We start from the raw sequence: 25,593 nt of genomic DNA, 5'->3' as shown, positions 1-25,593 counted from the left end.
TATTGTGGCTGTTGGAGAGGTTTTTTGTCCAAAATTACTTTCTTTTGTTTACTAAACAATTTTCAACGTTTTTCTTTCCTCTCATATGACAAGAAATTAAGATACAAGCACCATGGCAGCATAAGGTGAAGCAATTTGCTATTTCCTCTCAAGCACTGGGTATACTTGCAAGATTGTTAAAGAAAAAGACATTTATACTGTTAAATTCCATAAGTATGCCAATTATCCTAAGCTATAAATAATGCACTCTTATGTTGTTAAATCAGTAAAACCTTGTTTGAAAGGAAAGTACATATTACATGAATTTCAATCCTAACCCCCAAATTTCCATTAAAACAAAAAACTGATGAAAGCCATTTCCCCCCACTGCTTCAACATTTCCATAAATTTTACCTCCCTAGACATGCTGCTGAACTATCAGTCCCTACCAACACTTTCAAGTATAAGGATTCAAGTATACCTATGGTGAAGTAAGCAAGATGACATACATACCTATTATGTTCACTGTGTACAAAATTGTCAAAGATATAAATTTCCCAGCAATATGTTAATACAAAAAATTACTTAAAAACATTGTTTCAAATTCTTTTTTACACCTTGCCCCATCCTACATGCCCTGACTTGAATAGCCCAGGCAAGTTCAGTCTCATCAGATCTTGAAAGTTAAGCAGGGTCTGCCTTGGTTGGTAACTGGATGGGAGATCTTCAAGGAAGACAAGGGCTGTGCTATGCAGAGGCAAGAATGGCAAACCACCTCTGTTAGTCTCTTGCCTTGAAAACCTCAGCAGGGATTGCGATAAGTCAGCTATGTCTTGACGGCACTCTCTACCACCACCCATCCTATACATACAGCTTAGAATGTAAAGCAAATGTTTTTTAAAATAAAAAAAATACAAACATGTCAAAATGTGATTTTAATACGAAACCCATTAAAATATCACTGAGTGTAACAGACGTTTCAAATATTCTCAATACATTTTAAAAGGCACAAAGGAATAGTTTAACATTACAACAGTTTGTACACCATGAGGTTGGAAACATTAGCTAATATAGCTTACAGTATGGTTTGTTCATTTACAGCTGAAGAATCCAAATGAGATCTTGAACCTAGTGAATCTGGAGTCAAAATGCAATCTCGTTGCCAAATTGGTTAACATTTCAACCCGTATCTAACATATGTCTTTGCTTCTTTGAAACACAGAACAGATTCCTATTTCATAAACCTCATTAACGGAAACAAAAGGTAATTTTGACATGTCTAATATTTCAGCTAAACCAGATAGCGATATCGTTAATTTACAGGACTGCCTGATAAATATGGTAATGCTTACTTCTCTTTGTTGCATGTTTCTAATATCTTCTCAAAGTTAAACCACTATATCCATTTAAATGCCCAGATAAAAGACGTTCTGGTTTTTTTATACTGGTGGTTTACCAACGTTAAGTTACAGAGATGGAAATAAAGAGGATTAGTAAGATTACCGGTTGAAATTGTATCACTCCGTTATTTAATCAGGCAGAGGAACAAAATTGTGACTGTTCCCTGAACTAAAGAGGACCATACGCACACACAGTGTACAATTAATTATTTCCACTGTGCCTATATCAGTCAAAGTTTATTGTCTGGCCAAAGCCATCACACAGTCCAGTAAGGCAAAGCAGATCACAACAAATGTTTCCATGATACTGCTCAAAATTTGGCTACCTAGTTTAGAGGACTGCTATCTAGGCTTCGGCTTCTTTTTTCAAGATGCATCTTCCTGTACGTCTGAAATGTGGCATTGGAGTCCTTCGCTGGCACTGGCAAAACTTCATTTTTTTCCAGCATCTGAAGTGCAGTATCAAGTGGAATACAATCGTCAACTGCAGAATAGTGACAAAGACATCCCATTGTTTTAATTTTCCTGTTTTTAAATTTTAAATATTTACATTTCACCCTTCAAGGCAGCTAACCACTAATACAACCATGAAACATGCCCCTCTCAAAAACCACAAGTTGGAAGAAGGATCAGTTTTTGATTCTGCATTTCAGACCTTAGATGTTTTGGGAGGGGGGCTGGATGAGGGGAGAGAAGGATTATTATCATCATGACCAGATCTGTGGGCCCTTGCTGAAAGCATCTTCATGAATGTGAAAATCATATACAACAATCAAGTCAGTCCCTCATGTGCATTCTTAAATGTACCATCACAGAGAGACCTGGCCCTCTGAATCCATTTTAAGCTGTAATGGATATCTGGAAGCAAAGGAAAATGTTTTCATAAAGCTTAACCTTTTTTTCAGTTTTAAAGCAGATTTTTTTTAATGATGTCATCAGACCCAAGACATAAGGATGGTACAAGTCACACCCAGCATCATCACATTTTACTGAAATGTTATGTATAAATATACATCCATGTACCATAATAAATCAGTTTCCGTTATTATCTCATACAGCAGGCACAGTTTTATTGGCCTTATACTTGGCATTTAGATGCAATCACATCTTTTATACAATCATATTTTTTATACTATATTTGGTAGAAGCAGCAATCTGAATCACTTCACATCCATGAATGTTACAGAAAGTGGGAGGGGACAGGTCAGTAGTCTGGATTCAGCCTGACTGTTATTTTTGTTCCACATTATGCCTCTAAAACTCAGATTTTTTCAATTTTAACGTGAAAATTGAGTTACCTTGAGTTTCCTTGTCATCAATTTTTCTTCTCTTCAAAGGAGTGTACTTCAACCAATCTTCTCTTTTACTTTTGACAGCTGCAAGTAATAAATAAAAGCTTCACAGTCTTCTAACCAATGTAGCAACTGAATACAAACCAAATTTTAAACAAATCAGCTCTTCACAGTCAAAATGTCAGAACACAATCTATATATTATGATAATCTCCCAAATCACCTGAGAGCTGTCATCTTGAATTAGGCAAGCATATGGTCATTAAGTGCTCTAAGTACAGCTTTAAAAAAATACGGTGTGTACAGCCTGCTCTCCCATGAACCTTCCTGCATTTTCCCATGAAGATTGCTAACTGGGTCCACACTTGCTAACCTTCAGTAACACTACACCATTTAATTCCATATTATTTGGAGGAAAGTGGAAAAAAGGCTATACTGGGTTAAACAGCTAAGCAATCATAAGCTACTGGTAGCTTGCCAGCTTCCAGAGGGTGTAACTACAACAGAAACCCAAAGTCCAGGGAAAGATATGTATTTTTTATATACTCTAAAGTGCTCAAGTGCGAAATACCATCATACAATATGATAAATAGCAAATGGTAAGTTCCAACATTAAATATATAATATCCCAATACAATCTATATCCAAGAATCTTCTTTGGTACAGGCAATGGCAAGGAAATCCAAACACAATAGTCCAAACCACACCCTTAAAATAATATTTGTTCTTTTGCATGGACACAAGGTGCTCCTAGGAAGGTATGTATAAGTCCAACAGGTAAGTGTAAGACTATTTAGAACCGTCGTCCAAAATTAATGCTCATTCTTGTGTTTTTCTTTATGTAGGAAGGTCCAAAAATATCAGGAACAAGTCCTGTTGAGAACTCGACAAGAGGCCAGCTGATTTAGACTTGTTTCATTAATGATAATTTCATCAGGGGTCCACTGTCTGTCCACCAAGGATCTCCAGACACACTTGCAAGCTCCTGTGTGTCTGTCTAGGCGCACCAAAAAACTGAGCTGTGTGCCTGTTGGACTTACTATTTGCTATTTATCATATTGTATGATGCTATTTCGCACTTTAGAGTATAAACATTACTAAAAATTGTATATAAAAATACTTTACATATCTTTCCCCAAACTTTGGGTTTCCACTCTAGTTACAGGTTGTTGTTCAGGGTGGCTTACTCTGTGTTAGCTTCCAGATAATAGCTCATAGAGGGGAAGAGCTTCTACATCTGGAGTAGTTTCAGGTTAGGTAGCCATGGTCTGCAGAACAGCAGGATTTAAGTCCAGTGGCACCTTAGAGACCAACAAGATTTTCCAAATATATGCTTTAAAGAGTCAAAGGTCCATTCTTCAGATACCAATACATCTGTGATTTGTCATATGCAGCTGAAGAGACCCATTTTGTGCTGACTAGGAGTACCAGAATACCAAGTACTAGCTGGCAGTTGGCATTCGGATCCCTTCCTATCTCCCCATGAAATCTCTCAAACAGATTAGGAACAGAGGGAAACTTCCCAGGTGGGCAAGGGATCAAAATCCAATGCCTAGGTGGCAGCTGATGTTCTGATCCACCCTCCATAGCCTCTCACCACACCCCTAAAAGGGCCTAGCAGGCGGTTTTCTGAAAGGAGGGAAAGAGGATCAGAACACCAACCACCAGCTGGGAGTCAGCATTGTGATCTTACTCCACCCCCTGAGGAAGACCTCACACTGCATCCCTGAGACTAGTGAAAAGAATAAGAACAAGCCCCTGGGATATAAAGGAGGAATTTTCTGCGGACTGAGAATGAATGGAAAAAAGAATTTCCTCAAGTGGGAGTGAGAACAGAGCCCAACAGGCTTTGGTAGGGGAGTGCTCTGTTGCTGAAACAAGTACAATAGCAGCACAGAGGAGAGAGAGAGGTGTCAGTGACTTGCAACGCAGAAGGAACAGACAGGAATAGGAAACTGTCAGGTCACCCTGTTGGAAGCCAGTAATACATATGGAGCATTACTGATAGAAAAGCATCAGGAATTATGGTCTTACTATGCATGCCTGTGGTTTGGGTGTGAGTGGAATGAATGGGGGAAATCCTCAAACACTATTTATAGGCCTTTAGTGCCCCATAAAAATAGCAATTAAGTGGCACAACTCAGGAACTCAAAACAGTTCACACACATCACCATCCTAACTTCAAGGTGTTAGGACTGGCTGGTGTTATCATTTCTCAAATCTTGCTATTCACCTAGTGGTTGAGGGAAGGGTTTAAATCTGTGATTCTTTGATTTGTGCTCTTAACTAATCTGGCATATTTTGCTAGGGGTCCCCCACTAACACCTTTCCTGAAAACACCAAGTGTTTTTGAAAGGTGGGTAAGGCCAGGGGATGCTTTTGCCCAGCCAATGTTTTTCAAAACATTGACAGCACCTGAAACCACAGCACAAAGATCATCACTCTGTGACTGAAGGTAAGCTGCAGCTGCCATTTTGTAGCTGGCTCCACCAAGATGCCATATTTGGCCCATGAAAAGAACTGATGACTGGGAGTTCTACCCTAGGAGGAGACAATTATTGCAACAGACTTCTTCCCAAAAGATCAGGAAAGGCTGACTCCAATATATGTCATGAGTTCCAGGTAAGAACATGAAAGTCAGCATACAGATGTGAAATAATACATCACATAGAAAAAGTACATTCAGCATAGGGGTAGCATTCATAATCTGGAATATTTTCACACAATCAATATTAAGCTGTTTTTTTAAAATATTTACATCCAAAATTTTAATTAAATGAATCAACAAGGTGGCCAACAGTCCTTAAATACCACAGTAAAAAATCAGCCCCCAACATACACACACAAAGTAACAAACTCAACAGAAGCCTAATAAAATCAGCAACAGAAGAAAGTGGCAGCAGGATAAACTACAAGAACACAAAAGGCTCTCCAGAAGAATGATGGAGTTGCACCTTGCTAGGGAGGGTGTTCCTTGTCTTGGTGGCACTAACAAAAAGCCCCTGTCTCACATCACCATGTCCTGATTGGGATAACCTAGGGGAGCCTGATCTCGTCAGATCTCAGAAGCTCAGCAGGGTTGACCTTGGTTAGTAATTGGGTGGGAGACCTTCAACGAAGACCAGGGTTGCAAACCACCTCTGTTAGTCTCTTGCCATGTAAACCCTGCCAGGGGTCGCCATAAGTCAGCTATGATTTGAGGGCACTCTCCACCACCACTTCATCATACTTCACATGGTGAGAGTAATCCGAACAGGGTCTCTGAGATTGACTTATAATATGCTGAGAGGCTCCTACAAAAGGAATGTGGCCCTTAAGAGATCCTGGACACAAGACTATTTAAGGCCTTTGAAGGTTAGAACTAGCACTCTGACCTAGGACCAAAATACATCTGAGAGCCAATCAGAACTGCATGTTCCATAAAGTGTGTTCCAATCAACACTATCCCCTTTCTGGACCAATTCCACACACTTTTTTTAAAAAGTGCGCTTAGTAAGAATTGTAGTGGTAAGTCATGGGGGCATGAAAAGCTATGTATTTTCCAGGAAAGAATACAGTTGGCAAATCAGCCCAAGATTTTTTTAAAATGCACTATCACCACCCTGAGCATGCAAATACAATGCTGGATCCAAGAGTGCACCTAAACTATAAGCTAGAGCCTTATGACAGAAATGCAACACCACCCAGCGCAGGCCGTACCTAGAGTTCACTAGATTCAAAAGTTGTATCAATGCCATCAACATTATTTTAGTGGTTTGTTACTAGGCAGCATTTTTAAAAGGACTCTTAATTTACATGAATCCTTTCCCTCATCTCATGTACACACTATAACACTTTAGAAAAACCTATCCCCAAATCAATACTATTCTGCATTTGGCCTTACATGTTTAACTTATTCCATGACAGAACGATGTCATCCACTAAAAATGTATACTGTACCAGCAATAGGAGCTGTCTCTTTTTCAGGAAGCTTCTTTGTATCGGAAACTTCTTCAGAGACCAAATTTCTAAACACTGGCTCTGGGCACATCTTGAACTCAAGCATGGGTTTCACCACTTCAAGTTGCGGGGAAGAAAGAGTACGTTTTGTTTGGTCTTTGGGGGTTTCTGCAGTACTGCTCCTTTTCACATGCCAGACTGATTTTGAAGGAGATTGTTCTAGATTTGTTAGGCAAATACTTTGTTCAGTCTGCTTGAAGGCAACTTTGTTCAAATAATTTTTCTTTTGCTCCCTCTGAAGTGTAAGTATATTATCTTTTCTATTGCAAGGTGGTTTTTTATCAGAAAAAGTCTTTTCACAGCATTTGTTTCTCTTATGAGTACCCCATACTGTCTCTTTGCCAGAAGAATGAGTTTTGTACATTTTGAGAAACTGCCCCCTAGGTGTTTGCACTTTAGAAGTTTTGCTATTATCTGAAACTGATCTGCTGTATTTCCATGCATTTCCTCTCTCTTCTGGATAAGCAAATTTCTCTAGATTTGTTCTTGCAAAGCTTCCTTTATTCTGATGGACAGGCTCAGAACTACCGGATTCATTATGTTCTGTTCTCACAGCTTGGTTATTTGAAGAGTTTGTGACAGCATTACTTGGTCTTTCCAAAGTTTTATGTTTTCTTTCACCTGCTGTTTGTCTCTTATTTAAGATGTAAGTTGGTCCCTTAATTATGTGTGTTTCACTAGAATCCTGTTTAATTTTATATCCTTCATTTTTTTTACTTTGTGTGGTTTCCATGCTTCCATGCCGGAGAGCATCTGACTTTGATTTAACAACCACCATCACTCTTCGTGTTCTCTCTTTATCAGATGATTGTCTTTTACAGAGAGGTCTTATAGATGCCCCTTTTGAGTCTTCTTTTCTTGAACGTGACAGTTCTTGGCCTTTAGAAACCACTGCTGTACATTTTTGGTTGCACATCTCATCAATCTGATTTTTTTCTGGCAATTCTTCTATCCTTTTCTCTTTATTTTTATATTTCCAAGACTCTAATTTCTCCAAAAAAGGAAGTGGAGCTACTTCTTTATCTTCTTTCATCAGCTTACACTGCTTTTTTTGAAGGTCATTTTCTCCATGTACAATGCTTTGATTAAATTTTTTGTTACTTTCATCTTCTGATGGAAGATTGTTATGGCTAACAGGATATATAGTCTGCTGTTGATTGTTTAATCTACAATCAGAATTCTCAATATTTTCTAATCCATCTTTAATTATAATTTTCGATGGCAAACAAGAATCCAGCTGCTGCTTTAAACCAGCCTCTTTAGCCGTCATACATGCACAAGGGTCCACTGCATATTTTGAAACCAACCAACCCCTTAAACAACAATATGAATGATTTGCTGATTTTTGGACTGTTCCTGCTGAGGTATTTAAGTCATTTGTATCTTCTGAAGCTGTCGGGAGCTGATCCTTTTTCAGTTTAATAGAGGATCCATCGTACTCTGGAAACAATTCTTTCATTTGTTGAGAGTTTAACACTGTGATTATTATTTGATCCAGTGCATGATTTGCTTCAAAGTTCTGTCCACAAGTCTGAGCCTCTTGTCCATGTTTTGTCTCAGTTAGTTTAGTAGAAGAATCCACCTTTTCAGTTTTCTTTAATGTCTTGGAACTATCAATTCCATATGGAAATTCTTTTAAGAGTTCAGTCAATTGATCATTTGGTGATGTTAAAGCGATGTCAATATCGTTCACAGAATGTGCTTGATTCTCATCACTTGCTACATACTCTTGGATACTATGTGTGTGATCTTCATCCACATAACTGAGTAAGCATTTATTTCCAGGTACCTCCTGGTTACCACTGGATAAATCTGTATTGTGAACAGCACTGCAAGATTTATTTTGCTCAGACTCCTTTCCTGAATTAGGACTACCTTTTGGTACGTAAGTGATTTTTTCTTCCACAGAATCTTTTACATTCCTCTCATCTGAAACATTACCACCTTGATGTATCTTTAAACCTGGTAAGCTTAACAATTTTTCTGCAATGGCTTTTGATAGGGTACCTAGTGATGGTAACAAGGTATCTCCCACAGGTGTGCTCCCATTCCTTTCAGATTCTCTTTTCTGGAGGCCCAGCTGTTGTTCCAGAGGCCTATGGTCCTCTGAAGAGGTGTTACTTTCTGTTGTAGATTTCGAAGGACTACTATCAAAGATACGAGCTATCTGTGAATTATAAAATGCATCTCCTTGAACTAAAGTACACACACTAGATATCTGCAATATGTTATCATTCAGCACAGTATCACCTGGTTCTACCACATCTGGATTGGTTTTAGGAGCATCTTTTTGAGAAACTGGACTTGTGATATCATTGTTAGTTCCTGGTGGGAAACTGTCTCTAGAACAGAGATGGGGTGTAATTTTTTTCAGTTCTAAAGCATCGGTTATCCTCTGGCTCAGATCACAAGAGCCATTTGTCCCCGTTTCAGCTTTCTGAATTCCAGTTTCTTCAGTGGATTTGGTTGCCTTCTGGAACATATCTGAATCTACTTTCTTTACAGTAACATCAGTATCTGATGGAAAACAAGCAGTTCTTTCTCGTGGGTTATCAGTATTTAACGAGATAACAAAATTATGTAAACTGTGTACACTTCCTTCTGCAATAACTGGAGACATTGTTTCCAACATAGGAGACAGATTCTTTTCCTGTGCTTCATTCTGAATTCCCTCTTTAGACAGTATTAAAGGAGGAACAATAGCTACTTGAGGTTCTGAGCTCTTCAATAAACTGGAACTTACTGCATCAAGCTTTTGTCCAAGAGATGAAGGCACAAAAAGCAGACTTGGTTCATTTTTTCCAACTACAATACTAGATTTCTCAATCATTGTTAATGGTTTTGGAAAGTTTGTTGCGGTATATTCCATCTTTTTATCCTCTGCTCCACACAATGAGGATGAATTCATAGCTGATTTTGTACTTTCACCTAACTGGTTGTTCAGAGATGCAGCAGGGCTCTTCCTCCACAAAGCGAGACTTGTTTCAAGCTCCTCCAAAGAACAAGTTCTTTCCACTGTACACGAATTCTCAGTAACTGAAGACCTCTGAAATATTTCTGTTTCAGGAACAGCTGCAAGTAAGTCAGAACTAGAATAACCACTTCCATTGTTGCAAGCTGTAAAACTCGTCTCAGGTGTTTGGAGACAAGTGTCTTTACTCTGCTGCATAAATTCAGGACAAGTAGATCTAGAATTATAAAAATTTTCACTTCCTTCTTTAGCTGTTTTTTCCCTCAGCTGTGACGATTCACTTGACACAGCTGGATTTTGAACTGAAACTGAGTTCTGAAGATTAGGCTGTATTTTAGTAGCAGTAGTTCCCACTTTATCCTTGTTTAGTACAAAGTGATTAAACAAGTCTCCTTTAGACATGGGAGACATATTCATTAACTGTTCCTTGCCTGATGCAGATGTTTGTTCTAGGCTGAACTTTGCACATGCCAAAGACTCTTGAGCAGAAACAGTTTGAAAAGTTTTAGGGCTCAACCTAGAAGCTCTTTCCATACCATTCACACTAGTTTCGAACTTACCACCACTGGAATCTAACACAGAACCAGAGGAACACTTCGCTTGGACAAGCAATCGTTCTCTCTTATTTCTCTCAGCATTTGCAACGTAAGTATTAAGCAACATTTCTTCATCAATAGTACCTTTAAGTAATTCCTGAAGTATTGGGTACAAGTGACCCGGTGGCCTAAGCGTTAATAAGGAACTATCTTGGATTTGACTAGAGTCACAGGAAAGATGCAAGGGTGACTGATTCTGAGAGTTTTCGTGTGGAAGGCAGGAGGTGGGATTCTGAGTCGCTTCATGTGACAGATGAAATGTTTGATTGGTGTCCTGTGGCAACAGAATAGGTTGCTTCTGATTAGTATTACAGGAAGGAAGTGAAAGATTAGGATGGGTGTCCTGTGACAACAGGACAGATTGATTCTGACTAGTATTAGGTGAAGGAAATGGAAGATTCGGATTGTGAACAGACAGATCAGAGTTCTTTGAGTTCTGTTTTCTCATTATAAATAACTTGCGTTTTAACTTAAAAGCAGCTTCCAGAGCTAAGAATTTCTTCTTAATTTCATGCATTTTTTGCATATCCAATTCTAGACTCTCTCTTGTTATAGATTTAGACTTCATTAAACTATCAAGAACATTTCCTGAGCTTTTAGCAATATCATCAACCGTAATTCTTGTTGTCTGTGGTGCTGACATTTTATCCAGAGGAACTGTTCCAGCTATTTGACGGCTGTTACTTAAACTCTCAACTGCTGGCATCATCAGCTCATCAGAACTTTTATTTTCAGCACTATGTCCATGTACACTATTTGCAGCACGACCTACTTCATTGGTTTCTCTAGAGACTGGTACAGACTCAAGAGTTTGACCATACTGAACAGAGTATGAAGCACTACTTTGCTCCAACACAAGATTCTGAGGGTTTTGACTATTTTCGTTAGACGTATTTGAAACTGGCTGCGGTAGTATGAACTGTCCGTGGTTTATTTGTATAGGAGGCATTCGGTATGGTGGTGGCGGAAAGTTCATAGTCTGAGGGATGACCTGGGCTGTATAATGATTAGGTATGGTGTGTGGTGTAGAATATACACAGTTTGAGGCATACTGCTGTAATTGCATAGCTGTTGTAGAGCCTGAACTTATGTCATTTATCTGGTTTGGAATATTTTGCCCTGAAGGAAAAGTAAGGCATGAAGAGTTATGCTGAGAATTTACAAAATTGCTCGATACTTTGTTAAGAGGCACTGTAGTATTTGTTTGGGGTTTAGCAGGCTGATACTTGGGCTTTACTACTGGCAATCTTTTTGTAGATGAACTATTTATGGAACCCCAGAAAAGTGAATCTTGTAGAGAATTAGAACATTTTTTTTGTGGGTAATTATTGTATATGTCTGAGGCAATATACTGATTCAGCGGTCTCTGCACAGGAGTTGCAGTGCTAAGTTGTGGTGCTACAGGAGAGAAAATCTGCACGTGAGAATTTGGCAAGGTGTTCTTAACTGTGCTAGGTGTCACTTGGACATTCATGCTGGAAAGTTGTGTATGTGAACCTGAATGTAGGCCAACAAAATGCTGAGTTGTTCCAAAACCTGTAACAGGTACTGATGTCTTTAGAAGAAGTGGCTGACAATTGCTGGATCCCACAGTTTTTGAAGAAGGCAGTTGGTTTGGAACCATGTTCTCAGTATTAAAATGCATTTTTGTGGCTTGATCATTTCCAGTGTAAGCTGAAGAATTTTGAGTTGATGTATTTGCTTGAGAAAAACCAGATGCAGGCTGCTGTGACTGATATGGTTGCTGAACTTGAATATTCCTTGCCAGTAAGTTGGAGGTGTGAAGTGGTGTTACGGTCCAGTCCATTGTGCTGGTGGTGGTTTATATTCCAGAATCTATGGGAAAGGTAAAGATATTTATACAAAAATGGTTTAATCTAATTTATAAAGAAATGTAGCTTTCCAAAAAAAAGCTACATTCTGCCAACCCCCAATCCCATATGACATTATTTTATTTACCATACATTTAATAGTTTTTGTGCTTACTATATTAAGATTAAAATCAGTGTTTCAAGCCAACAAACATACTATCAATAAAATAAAGACTGGAGTATGCTTGAGAAGCACCTCACTCCATATACGAAACATGAGCAAAAATGTCTGAATAAGTAGCAAGAAAGGCACCAAGAGAGGTTTCACAATCCCAGCAATAGCAGTAAACTGTGGGGTTAGCACCAGGGAGTCATACATCTGTTAATCAGCATGCTGAAACTGCAAATGTTAACTCATTTATACTGTGGCCCTATTGGAGACAAAGTAAAAATAGGAAGCAAGTAGTAGAAGCAGCACTGGAATATAAAGGAGAGAACAGCAAATGCTGAGACATATGCATAGCATAACTGGCAACCCTTTGCCCACAGGCACCATGCTGGGGACTCCTGGTCTAAGGCCTGCTCTCCACTTACAGGTTAGCAGAACAGAGTAGATAATTTCAAGATTAGAGGCGAGGGTCTCATTTCTCACTTTGAAGGTTCTCCTGCACACCTTTTGGTATGACTTTCAGTGCAACTGAATATGCGGACCCTTGTTTTTGGGAAATGGAGATGGACATCACCATCATGCCGTTTTTGACTGCAGGTCTTGATAAGACACTTATAGTGCAATCCTAAGAAGAGTTACATCAGTCTAAGCCCACTGATTTCAATGGCCTTAGACTGGAATAACTCTTCTTAGGATTGCACTGTTAATTTGATCCAACCAGGCAGTTCCTATTTTCTTAGGTTCTATGACAACCAGTATGGTACCCTCCTTCCCTCCCTTAGCTTCTTGTTTTCTAGATATTATTGGACCATGGAGGAGGCAGAAGACCCACTCTTCTGTGCAGTAGACAGTTTTAAGTGCATCAAAATACATTTGAGAACACCAACATTTCTTAGCACCCAATCTATTAGCTGGTTTGTGATTTTTAAATGAACTAATGCTGGATTTTAATATATTTTAATGTTCTATTTTTATTTTTTAAACCACCTTGGGCAGGTTCCTGGAGAAGCAGCACAATGCCCCTGAATATCCTGTTTCTATATAATTATAGGAATTTTATATTTCTAGTCCTGTCTGTATTCAATTAAAAGAAGCCCATCTCTCTGGAGGCCACTGCTGCAGAGGGATGGCCAGGGGAGCCAACCTGTACCTTTGGAGGGTGCCGCCACTATGGGACAGCCAGGCAGGCTGGCCCGTCCCTCTGGAGGCCACAGTAGCAGTGGGATGGCCAGGCGACCTTGCTCAGCCCTCTGAAGGCCGCCGCCGCAAGCCCAGCATTCCTGTGCTCCATTTTCTAGGGCCCGTTTTTTTTTAAAAATGGGCTCTGTTGCTAGTTCTAATAAATAAAATAACCACAGACAGTACTGCTAGGTGGCAGCATTCTACAGAAAGATTCATGCCTCATCAACACGTGATGAGGTGGGGCAGCTGACAGGGCCTGTGGCTTCTGGTGGGGCCAACTACTGCTGACACCCTGCTCAAGCTTCTCCAATGCTTCCTTTCATCCCCTTCCACTGCCTGCTTGTGAGTGCTTTGTCACCTTTGTCCCAACTGCATATGTTACCTAGGGCTGCTGGAGAAGGGCGTGTGGGTGGAGCACAAAGTATTAGCATTCCTGGCATCCATCACACTAGCACTCCTAGCTGCACCCACCACCCAGCACCATCAGGAAAAAGGCGTCCAGGCAGTGTGTGTAGCTATGACTGCAGATGGTGGGAGAGATTGGGAATGGGCAGAGGAAGGATGCAGACAGGTGGCACATAGGCAGGAGGGCAAGAAGGGAAGCCTCGTAGTGAGCACAGAGGGGTCCCCTGAGCACTTTCTGTCCAAGCTCCCCCTCAAAAAACCTGGAACCAGCCCTTCCTGACTTGCATTGGGGCAGGCACAACTACATAAAGAGTATTAAGAGTTAATTATGCACAATGTAGGAGATTCTCAAGAGGCTTTCCCAGTTTTTTATTAATAAATAACAGTCCTGGGAGTCTGCTGGTTCAAATTGGGGCTATGCTTATCCAATTTACTACTAAAGCCTCCAGAGGGATAGGCCGGCTCTGGAGGATGCCAACGCAGCTCCAGAGGGCACCACCACCACGGAAAGGCCAGGCAAGCCAGTCTACCCTCCGGACGGCACCGCCGTCGCAGGAAGGCCAGGCAAGTTTCCCTCCAGAAAACATTCAACTTAGCAAATTTTACACTTTGTTTTATAATCCCACTTGAATTCACTCAATCTTCCTCTTAAAAGGTTATTCTTGGAGTCATTTAGCATTCAAATAGGTTCAAGACCGTTTTATTTATTACTTCAGTTATATTCCAACCTGTCCTCCCAACAGGGACCAAAAGTGGCTTATACTGTTCTCATCTTCACAACTATCCTGTGAGTTAGGTTAGACTGAGAGCACTGACCAGCTCAAGGTCACCGAGCAAACTTCCATAGCAAAGCGAGGATTCCAACTTCAGTCTCCAAGATCCAAGTAGAACACTGTTATTATTAGAACACTCTTAACACCACCACACTGGCTCTCCAACTGTTTTTCCATTAACATCAGATATGTGAAACAGAGAGAGAAGATGTAACAATAGACCAAAGAGTAATCTACTTCATACAAAATGGAGAAGGTATGAGATCTCCTCTCAGCAGAAAGGCTAGAAGAATAGCAACATGAAACCCCAAATTTATGGAGATCAACAAGGCAACAAGAGCGGTAATATGCCGACTAACAAAACTCCAGCATATAACAAACTCTGCTACCTCCTTGGTGTTGCCTACCAACAGAAAATGCATGATTCACAGGTATGTGTGGATAGGAATAGGAATCTGTTGCTTGATTCATAGAGTATTTATTTATAATCTGCCTTTCTTGCTGGGACTCAAGGCGGATTGCAAGAACTATAGAAGCATTCAATCAATCAGTAAACAGATTACAAAACATGGTAACATCTGAATGATGTTATTTGAATCAAACAGCAAGGATTCCAAGTAAAACAAAACTATTTAGTCTATCTGCAAGCAGATTACAAAACAGAATTACAAAGAATCTTAGTAAAAATGACGTAACAGTCAAACTGGAATCGAAGAACTAGGAAAAATCAAAGTATCCCTAACAGGCAACACCACCTGAAATGATTCATTACATCATAGCTGCACTGAATGCATTCTATTATTTTATTGCATTGATTTCTAATTTTCTAATCCAATTTGCTTTGATGAAAGGTCTATCCACACTCTCCTTTATTTTTCATTCTATATGAGAATTCTTTGTTGTGAAGATTTCCACTCTGACTGAAGCTTCTTCCACATTTCAAGAATTTAATTATGGCTTCTCCCTCATGAAATCTTTGATGGCAAGCTTTTGTCAAAAAGCCTTTTCCACACTCCAGGCATTCACATGGTTTTTTTGTGTGATTTCTTTGATGGGACATTAGGCTTCCACTCTGACAGAAGCTTTTTCCACACTCTAGGCTTTTATATTTTTCTTCCATCATTCTCTGTTATACTATACATAGTGTATACACTATTATAGACTTATAGTTAAATAAAAATTAACTGAAAAGATCTTGATCTCTACATTCATTCCAGGACAAGAACCTCAACTATAGGACAGCACTGGTAATAATTTACATAACAAAGACAGATTTGAGGCTGAAGTTACCAAGATTTTTTACACTACAGAACTTTAACACACATGCCGAGGCCTGTCAACAAAAAACAGCTGAAGACTACATGGCTTCCATCATGTTCATGGCACTGTACCAGAACATTTTCTTTGTTTACTTCATTTATACTCCTTTCTCACTGAGACTAAAGTCAGATGTTGGGACCCCACATGAAACAAATCATACTCTCATTGTGATATTCTTTTCTGATCAAATGCAAGATGGTCTGGAATTGGAAGTAATGTTCATCTATCCTGTCATTATAGCCATATGTTATTGGTGAGGGTTAGACTGACGGGAACTTGGAACCTCTGCAAGAGGGGGGACCCTATTAGGTTAGTTTGCCCTCAGAAGCAAATGGATTCCAGTCAGCCCTCAAGGAATTCCTTGCAGCCATACAACTGGGTTCTACTGTCAAAACTCTAGCTGATCTTTGGAATGAGAAAATTACTCAAGTGGTTGGCCCCAGTGCTCCCAGGTGTCCTTACTTTGCTTACAGCATCATTTACTTGCAGATGGAGGTATACTCAAGACAGGTCTATGGATGAAGTGCATACACTTACTTCTATGCCACCACTGCATCTGCAGACAAATCAGATGACTCATTCTGAGCAGCAAAGGAGCTTTAGATATGACCTCAATAAGTTTCCTTGGAATCTTCAAATGCTTACAGTGACAAGTTTGCAAACCACTTTACAGATAAATTTATAACAATTAATTGTAGTAATTCATTCTCCAAGGGCTTCTAAAACTCAATATGATCAAGGTTTGTTAAGTAACTTCCGGCTAGTGTAGCTCAAAATACTGTCAAGCAGTTTGGAAAGATGTAGCCTAGAACTTTTCCACTTGGCTCATGTCCATCTTTATAACAAAATGCTCAGGCTACAGCCTGCTGTGTCTTGGAGGTGCTTGATTCACTGAAAAGGGGGAGTGGTGTCTAAGACATTTAAGGGGACTGTGATTCAATCTCTACTGAAGAAGCTCTCTTTATATTCTGAAGATCATAACAATACAAAACAGTTGCTAACATCAGACAGACAGTGGCAAATCAACTCCAAGTAATCTGAGATGAAGTTTATTATAGACTCAATTCAAATCAGGCTTCAGACCTCATATCAATATAGAAATAGCCTTGGTTTCCTTGAACTTCACAGGGAAATGAAAACAGCCAATCAAACATGAGAAGAGGCCAGACACATACACAAGGGATGATTCACTGATAGGTTTGGGGGGCAATAACTGATTAAGTGATGCAGAGCATGGCCAAATAGACAGGGTTCAACAGAACACAGATATGCACACAAAAAAGAGAAAAATGCTGCAAACTGAACAGTTTGTAAAGGCAGGTAAGACACACAAAGGGAACATCCACATAAAAACCCACAGGGTGGAATGACCGTCCCAAACACCTTATGAGGAAAATACTACTCTCAAAACTGGTGCCCCTGGTTCTCAGCAAGAAAGGATGGCAATAAAGAAAGATGTTCTGTCATGGCTGACATCTCCTGGTGCCTACCAAGTGTTTTCAGGAAGTGAGTGGGACTAGCTGGGGCTTTTGCCCAACAAAGTTTCTGATTGGCCACTGGAGATTCAATTGGCTGTGTAAATTTGTTTTAAACATTGCTTTGGCAGCAGCTACCACCACAGCACCAGAATGTTCACTGTGCAACTAAAAGCAAGCGGCAGCAGCCATTCTGTGGCTGCCCCCACCTCTTGCAGGTGCCATTTAGTGGCTGCACCCACCAAGCTGTGTCAGAATTTCAGAGATGCACACAGACTCAAAAAGTTGGGGACTTTGGGAGGCAATGGAAACCTTGTCTATTTTTAAAAAAGTTTAAACTGGTTTCATATTCAGGGCATCAATACAATTTCATTGGATACTGTAGATTATTTATAATTGTTTGATATTACGTGTGGATTAATAGACCCTTTGGGGAAAGCAATCTAGAAGAGTTGTCAAAAACATGAATACCACTGCTGCAAAATCACACTGTGCTTCATCTAATATTACCTCTCACTTGACTCTTTGATGCTGTTCCAACCTATCTCACACACTTTTTGCTGAACAGAATTTACATCATTTTAGCCTACCTTTCTTGCTGAGACAAAAGTGGATTACAAAAGACTGAAGATGAACCCTACAAAGACAGAAGTCCTATACCTAGACTGAGGGTTGACAGGTTTGGGAATACAGCTCCGAGCCCTAGATGGGGCGATGCCGGCACCTATGCTGAAGGTGAGGAGCCTGGATGTGGTCCTGGATGCCTCTTTAAATGGAGGCCCAGGTCACAGCAGTTGCCAGATCTGCATTCTTCTATCTTTGTCATATCACGCAGCTTGTTCCCTACCTCTTGACTAACAACCTAGCAACAGTGATACAAGCAACAGTCATCTCCAGATTAGATTATTGTAAGTAACTCTATGCAGTGCTGCCCTTGAGACAAGATACGTAAATTACAGCTGGTCCAGAACTGGAACTCTGGTTAGGATGCATATTCGACCTGTTCTGTGTCAGTAGCACTGGCTCCCAGTCAAGTCCCGGTCAAGTTTAAGGGATTAACTATGACGTTTAAAGCCCTTAATGGCCTGGGACCAACATACCGGTGGGACCGCCTCTCGTCATATATTCCCCAGAGGGCACTTTGTTCTGCTGACAAACACCTTCTGGTGATTCCTGGCCCTAAGGACATTTGCCTAGCCTCAACCAAGGCCAGGGCCTTTTAGGTCCTGGCTCCAGCCTGGTGGAACTCTCTTTCGGTTGAAACTAGGGCCCTGTGGGACTTATTACAGTTCTACCGAGCCTGTAAGACAGAGATGCCCTGTCAGGCCTACGGTAGTGGTTGAGGTATGGGCAAACTGCCTGGTCGGCCTCTCTGCTGAGGCCTTTGGTCCACTTGTTTTACATTCTGGCGACCAGCCTTCCCTACTTCCATGTTACTAATGTGAGGGATGTATTATGGTGAACCATCTCATGCTGCATCTTAAATTATGAAATTGTGTATTTTATCTTTGTGTACTGTTTTAATTTATTGTACTACTATATAATGTTGTAACCTGCCCTGAGCCCATTTGTGGCAAGGGCGAGCAAGAAATCTAATACATTAGATTAAATTAAGTTAAACAAAAATTCAGGCAGTATAAGACATCCAATAAACAATGCACTAGGATTACAGAAGTAGAAAATAATGCAAACATAGGTGTGGTATACCATAATGCAAAATATAGATTATATATGTTGTCAATGTAAAAGCGACCAGGCCTCATCCTTTTTAGTTCAGAAAGTTCTGTATATGCATTAAAGAGGGGGTAAAGAAGATGGAGTGAGCACGTTCTTATCAGTTCTGAGGAACTTTAACTCTGAAACAACAGGGACATTTTTTACAGGGACATTTTACATTTTACAGGGACATTTTTTCATATGTGGTGGTCATGTAAAGAGGTGCACAGATTTTGGACAATGGTGCACATGTTGCAAACTATTCTACAGACTTCAATTCCCTTCAAACCAGAGATATTTTTGTTAAACTGTATGCCAGATACGAACAAAGAACAGAAGTACTTCACAATTCATGTAGTAACAGTGGCCAGAATTTTATTAGCATTTTATTGGAAACGTCAAATAATACCTCTGCAAGAGGAATTAATAACGAAGATAATGGAAATCGCGGAAATGGATAAATTAATGAAAGGATAAATGGAAGAAGACTTTTTTGTTTTATGGACTCCCTTCTACAACTGGATTAAAGATAAATATAGAGACTAAAACGTAATAAATATATAAAGGCAATATTGTAATTAACGATCAGTAACCACAGTCAAATATTTGTAAGGATAAAGTATGAGGTATGGAGAACTAGAATGTTGATGTAAGCAGACTCAATGAATTTTTTGTATTCTTTCTTCTTTCTTTCCTTTTCTTCCTATTTTCCCCTTTCCTATTTCTATCTATATGGAAAATTAATAAAATATTTTTTTTAAAAAAGATCACTATATAAGGCAAATGCCTGATACAACATACGTAACCAATATGCTATAAGTACCTTGTGATTCTTGAAGGCAGGAGCCCCCTTGTCAGAGAAAACATCAGTGAAAGGTGAGCTATGTTATAATCTGTTGCCTTTTAAAATGTATTGGTATTTGTCCACAAGACACTGAGGAGCCCAGACAAAGGTGGTTTCCTAATAAGTGCTTAACAACTGAGATCATACAGGACTGTGAGGACCTTTCCTATTCCTTCATATGTCAATGAGTAGTTGGTAGGTATCCCTGGGTTTAGATTTTAGCCTCCCGTAACACTCTAGAAGGATTGTTAGCAATCTGGACAACTGGGGAGTTCAACCAGAAATAAGTAGATTATAACTATAGCTCTGTAAGATCCCCTAGGCCTCTCATGCTTCCAAACTGATCCAGTTTTCCAAAGCTTTTTTCTGTCTCCCCCCAACTCCATTTTTAATAAGAAATGTCCATTGTTAGTATTGGGAAACTGTCTCTTGCTGTAAGTATGCTCCTACTAGATAGTTTCATGCTGTTTTATATTTTCAGTGTTAAGTTTTTGTTTTTCTTCAGCTCTGTATTGGATTTTAGCTTGTTTTCAAATTGCTGCTATCCTTACCGTGTTACATTGCTAACCAAATGTCCTAGCTAGTGTTCATACCGACTTATACTATGTAATCCACCTTGAATCTCAGTGAGAAATAACTTAAGTAAATAAATAAATTTTCCAGGACCCTGGGGGAAAATATTAAGTATTTTCTACTTCTTCTAGCATTAATTATAGTTGCTATATCTACAGTAGACAGACATAAATGTGTATATGCTTAAATGAATAATTTTGGCAACAATATACTATGTCTTTGATGATAATGTTATTACATGGATCAGTATTTTCAACATTATAAAATTTAACTTGATATCCAAACATACTAGTAGTCCAAATTATTGTGACTGTATTTCTGTCCAAATAATACAGTTTACTCAAAAATAATATACTGTTTACTTGAAAATAATATACTGCTTACTCAAAGATTTGTTTTCAATTTTTTTCTCCTACCTCTCAAGATTGCAAAAATGTAGGCATAGGGCACTGTAGTTTACACCTCTCGAGTACTGGGTATATCTGCATTTTTGCTTTTTTATTCTTTTAAAATTCCACAAACATGCCTATTTATATGCTAACCAAGTTAAAATTGATAAAGTAACAAGTTCTGATTTGACTGGAAAGCAAGTATTGCATATATTTCAATTTTTCACAGAATGTTTTCCAACATCTCCTTCCCACCAGGTTTTTCCCCCATGTCCTCAAAACTTACATCTCAACCTATAATACAGGATACAACAAGGCACTCAGGCCTGCAATCTTGTGCTTACTTACTTAGAAGCAAGCCCCACTGAAAACAGTAGGCCTTCTATTTTGTTGTGCAAGTACCTAGCACATTTTTGCCTTCTGTTTCTCAGTGATCTGGACGGTTCTCCCTTCTCCATTTTAGTCTCACAATAACGTTGTGAAGTAAGTTAGGCTGAAAGGGAATGACTAATTGCGGTTACATGGGAATTCAGTGGTTAGAGGGTCAGACTAAGGAGACTTGGGTTCAAATCCCTCTTAGACCAGTACTCTCTCAGCCTAACTAATCTCACTAGTTAAAACTGAAGAGAGAACCATCCATGCTGCCTTGAGCTCCTTGAAGGAACAGCAGGATACAAATGCTACAGATAATTCCACTATTATTTTTAAAAATCCTTGTAGCTTGTCACTTCCTTATAATTTAATAAAACATGAGAGACAATAACTAAACAATTTTTTTGGAGCCTCAAGACTCAATCAGGAGTGGGCAAGCCACACTGAAAGATTAAACATCAAAATGCAATTCTTACCTTAAAGACTTTTAAACACACATACTTTAAAAAACTGCGGAATAAAAGCTTTAGTCCTCTTTTGCTCATATATTGCTATGAATTCATAAAATCTTTTATTATTGCAAAATAAATCCCTGCTAAAATGATCAAGGAGCCACATCTGTGGGGGAGGGATATACTGATTTCTCTAGAGTAATATCAGTAATAACTCAACACAAGCTAGGAAACTTGTGTTCAGGTAGCTGCAAGCCTCTAAACCTCAAAGGCAATTATGCTTGATGGAGTCATGAAAAGTGAATTCCGAAAGACCTTTACAAAAAAGGTACAGGAAAGCACTAAGGAAGATTTCCACTATCTAGCCGCACATTTCTTAACCAGGAATGCTCAGAGATACTCTCAAGTATTACATTAAATATACATACGGGCAAAGGAGAGATCCATTCGCTCAGTAAGAAGTCCACGTCAGAAAGCCTGTCTTCTCCCCTCCACTGTGTTGGGGTGCAAAGTTGTATTCTGCAGAAAAACACAGCGCCAAATGGGCTCTCAATTCTCAGCCGCATGCAAAGAATGAGGAACAGGGAATACAGAGACAGCAAAGCGGCAGGAGGGGGGGAGAGGAGGAGTACCGCCTTACCTTGTTGGGGAAAGAAGTCGGGAAGGATAAAACTAGTAGAAGGGGGGGGGGGGGAAATCCACTGGGAAAACAGAAATCTGGTGGCACCTTTAAAATTTACTTAAGTTTCTAAGCAGAATCGTTCAAGGCCGCGGCAAGCAAATAAGCGGCAAAGGTGAAGAAGAGCAAGAGCTTCAAACATTCCTCACTTTCTCCCAAATGCACCCGAGGCAGCGCTCGCAGCGGGAGCTGCATCCAGAGGGCTTGGGGATTAGAAGCGACCTGAGGAAAAAGATGACTCAGTCGCCTCATTCCCTCCCCCCCTTCCGTCGCTGCAATTAAAAAGAACCCAAAAATAAGAGACAGGAGGAGCGTGTTTCCGCCGCCCGCCATTTTGAACCCACCTTCACCGCACCCACCCGGCGCCCCACTGCTTCTACCGGCCATTTTATCGCCATTTCAACCGTACCTGACACCTTTGGGAGAGTCCAGCGACATGGAATGGAAGAGAGGCAACTCCAGTTGCCTCAGGCACCGGTTTTCCGGGAACTGATAACAGGCAGATAGCGCTCTTCCCCAGAGAAAAAGCCCCTAACCCTCTCTCAAAAACGCGCGCTTCCACAGCCGTTAAACCGCTCCTCTTCCACAAGGCCTGTGACGCCAACCGGGAGAAAAATAATTCCAACCCAGGGCGAGCGACGTCACCTCAGGGTCACCGCGCCTGAGGGGCAGGAACGGCGGCTGATCGCTTCTTTCGGGGGCTTTCTGGCCCTGAAGGAGCCGCCCCGCTTTGCTTCCGCCGCTGGATAAGTAACGAGCCATGAGTGCCCTCCCTCGCTGTTTTCCCTCTGTCCTCACTTCCCCCTCCCCGCTCAGGACCGCCCACAAGGAAGGGAAACGGGCGAGGAAAAGGTGAAAACGAGCCTCCCCTTCCCTGAAGAGACGCGGCGGTTTCTCCTGACAGGCCGAGCGAGCGACAAACGACCACGCTCAGCAAAACTGGGCTCGCAGCGCTCCCTGCCGTTGTCATTGGCGCGAGGCCTTTAGGAAACGCTACAATCTCTCACAAGTGACCTTTTAACGAGCAAGCCCAATAGAATTACGAAAAGGGGAAAGGAACTCTGCACCTGCTCCAGGAGTCCTTTTCTTGTACTGTTAAGTTAGCTGTTAGGATAAACTGAACGTGTGAACACATGAAGCTGCCTTCTAACCATGTCAACAAGGATTGCCAACGCTGGGTTGAGACATTCCTGGAGATTTGAGAGTGTAGCCGCCTGAGGAGTGGGGCAGGGTTTAGGGAGGGAAGCCACCTCAGTGAGGTATTATTTATTTATGTATTTATAAATACATTATAAATAATACCTCATTTATAGTCTGCCTTTCTCCCTGAGACTGGGTAGGTGACACAGTGTGAGTCAATACAGTCAAGTTCAAAGGCATTTATTTGCATTGTTTAAAGTCCACCTTTCTCACTGAGACTCAAGGTGGATTACAGTGTGTGAATCAGTACAGTCAATTTCAAAGGCATTTCAATAAACATATAATAGGATATACACATGTAAATTTGCTAAGATCTAAAATCAGCAGACATCCAATACAGAGCTCAAGAAATGCTGGAACAAGACTGACATATTAGTAAACAATATAGGAACTACTCAGTAGGATCATATTTACAACAATAGTAGTAGAGTGTATGGTCTATTCTACTTACCACAATAGTAGTAAAATTTAATAGTCCCTCCCTATCCCTTTACTGATGGATGTCTTTCAGCCCGCCCTCCTCTTGAATAATTAAATTTTGCATGTTTGCAGAAAGCCAGGAGAGTGGGAGCTTTCCTAACCTCTTCAATTAGGCCATTCTACAGACATCACCCTTCAACACTGCTGTTTTGCTGTTTCATCAAGGGGAATTGATCTCTGTTGTCTGGAGACCAGCTGTAACTCTGGGAGAACTCCAGCCACCACCAGGAGGTTGGCAATCCTAGCATCAACCCACTGGTCTGTTCAAATCAGCTCTGTCTACTCTTGTCCTGAGGGCTCTCCCAGGTGTCACATGGTATCACTTCATTTTAAAAAGTATTTATTTATATTATAATTCTCATCATGCCCAAATCTGCAAATACTTGAATCCAGAGACTGGAGCCATGAACAGAGGAGACAGTTCTGGTCGCCACACCTTAAAAAAGATATCATAGCACTGGAAAAAGTACAGAGAAGGGCAACTAAAATGATTAAAGGGTTGGAACACTTTCCCTATGAGGAAAGATTGAGGCGCTTGGGGCTCTTTAGCCTGGAGAAAAGACGACTGAGGGGAGACATGATAGAGGTTTACAAGATAATGCACGGGTTAGAGAAGGTCGAGAAAGATGTGTTTTTCTCCCTTTCTCACAATACAACAACTCGTGGGCACTCTATGAAATTATTGAGCAGTCGGGTTAGAACAGATAGAAGAAAATACTACTTTACACAAAGGGTGATAAACACATGGAATTCGTTGCCACAGGAGGTGGTGGCAGCTACAAGCATTGCCAGCTTCAAGAGGGGACTGGACAAATATATGGAGCAGAGGTCCATCAGTGGCTATTAGCCACAGGAGATAGATGGTATTCTCTTTGTGGGGAGGTGGTGCTCTGTTGTCTTGGTGCTGGAAGGAAGGCAGTGGGAGGGCTTCTGGTGTCCTGGCCTCACTGACAGTCCTTTAGATGGCACTGGATTTCTAGCCACTGTGTGTGACAGAATGTTGGACTGGATGGGCCACTGGCCTGATCCAACATGGCTTTGCTTATGAGACAAATCTTTCTACAAACCGAGAAAAGCCCAAGGTTTGCAGAAAAAACTGAAATCTAAAAACAAATACAGAAGATTTTTTAAAAAACAGAAGCAGAGCTTGTAGTTTTGGGAAACAAATGCTTAGGCAACCACAACAATGCTGCAAGCCTGAATGAATGACTAGCCTTAGTTTCTGCCACTAAATAATAACAGTGTGCTTATATACCGCTTAGTGCCCACTCAGAGCAGTGAACAAAGTCAGTGTTGTTGTTATCTCCACAGTACAGCTTGGGCTGAACAGTGACTTACCCAAGGCTACCTGCTGAGCTCATGGCAGTAATGGGATTCAAACCAGTAGAGTGCTGATCTGTAGACAACCATTTAACCTCTGGGACAGGGCCCTTTCTAGGGTTGTTTTGGTATTTGAAAAAGAATTTATTGGGGCTAGGCCCAACAGCAACCACTGGATGACTTGCTAGGCCTGGCTG

At 40.5% G+C, this 25,593-nt stretch overlaps 1 protein-coding gene across 1 annotated transcript; it reads right to left on the bottom strand.

Annotated features, from left to right (window-relative positions):
* Positions 1–895: 895 nt before the first annotated feature.
* On the bottom strand, positions 896–23,170 carry RESF1 (retroelement silencing factor 1). The gene is made up of 5 exons (XM_054987728.1): positions 22,806–23,170; positions 22,146–22,236; positions 6,610–12,072; positions 2,678–2,755; positions 896–1,863 (listed from the first exon to the last, which is right to left on the bottom strand). Exons 3-5 carry the CDS (start codon positions 12,041–12,043, stop codon positions 1,706–1,708), a joined length of 5,670 nt encoding a protein of 1,889 aa, XP_054843703.1. The 5' UTR covers positions 12,044–12,072; positions 22,146–22,236; positions 22,806–23,170; the 3' UTR covers positions 896–1,705.
* Positions 23,171–25,593: the final 2,423 nt, after the last annotated feature.

The sequence above is a fragment of the Eublepharis macularius genome, chromosome 9 (genome assembly GCF_028583425.1).
Source record: "Eublepharis macularius isolate TG4126 chromosome 9, MPM_Emac_v1.0, whole genome shotgun sequence".
NCBI lineage: Eukaryota > Metazoa > Chordata > Lepidosauria > Squamata > Eublepharidae > Eublepharis > Eublepharis macularius.
The sequence above is the reverse complement of the archived record's forward strand: the minus strand, read 5'-3'. Positions and strand labels throughout refer to the sequence as shown.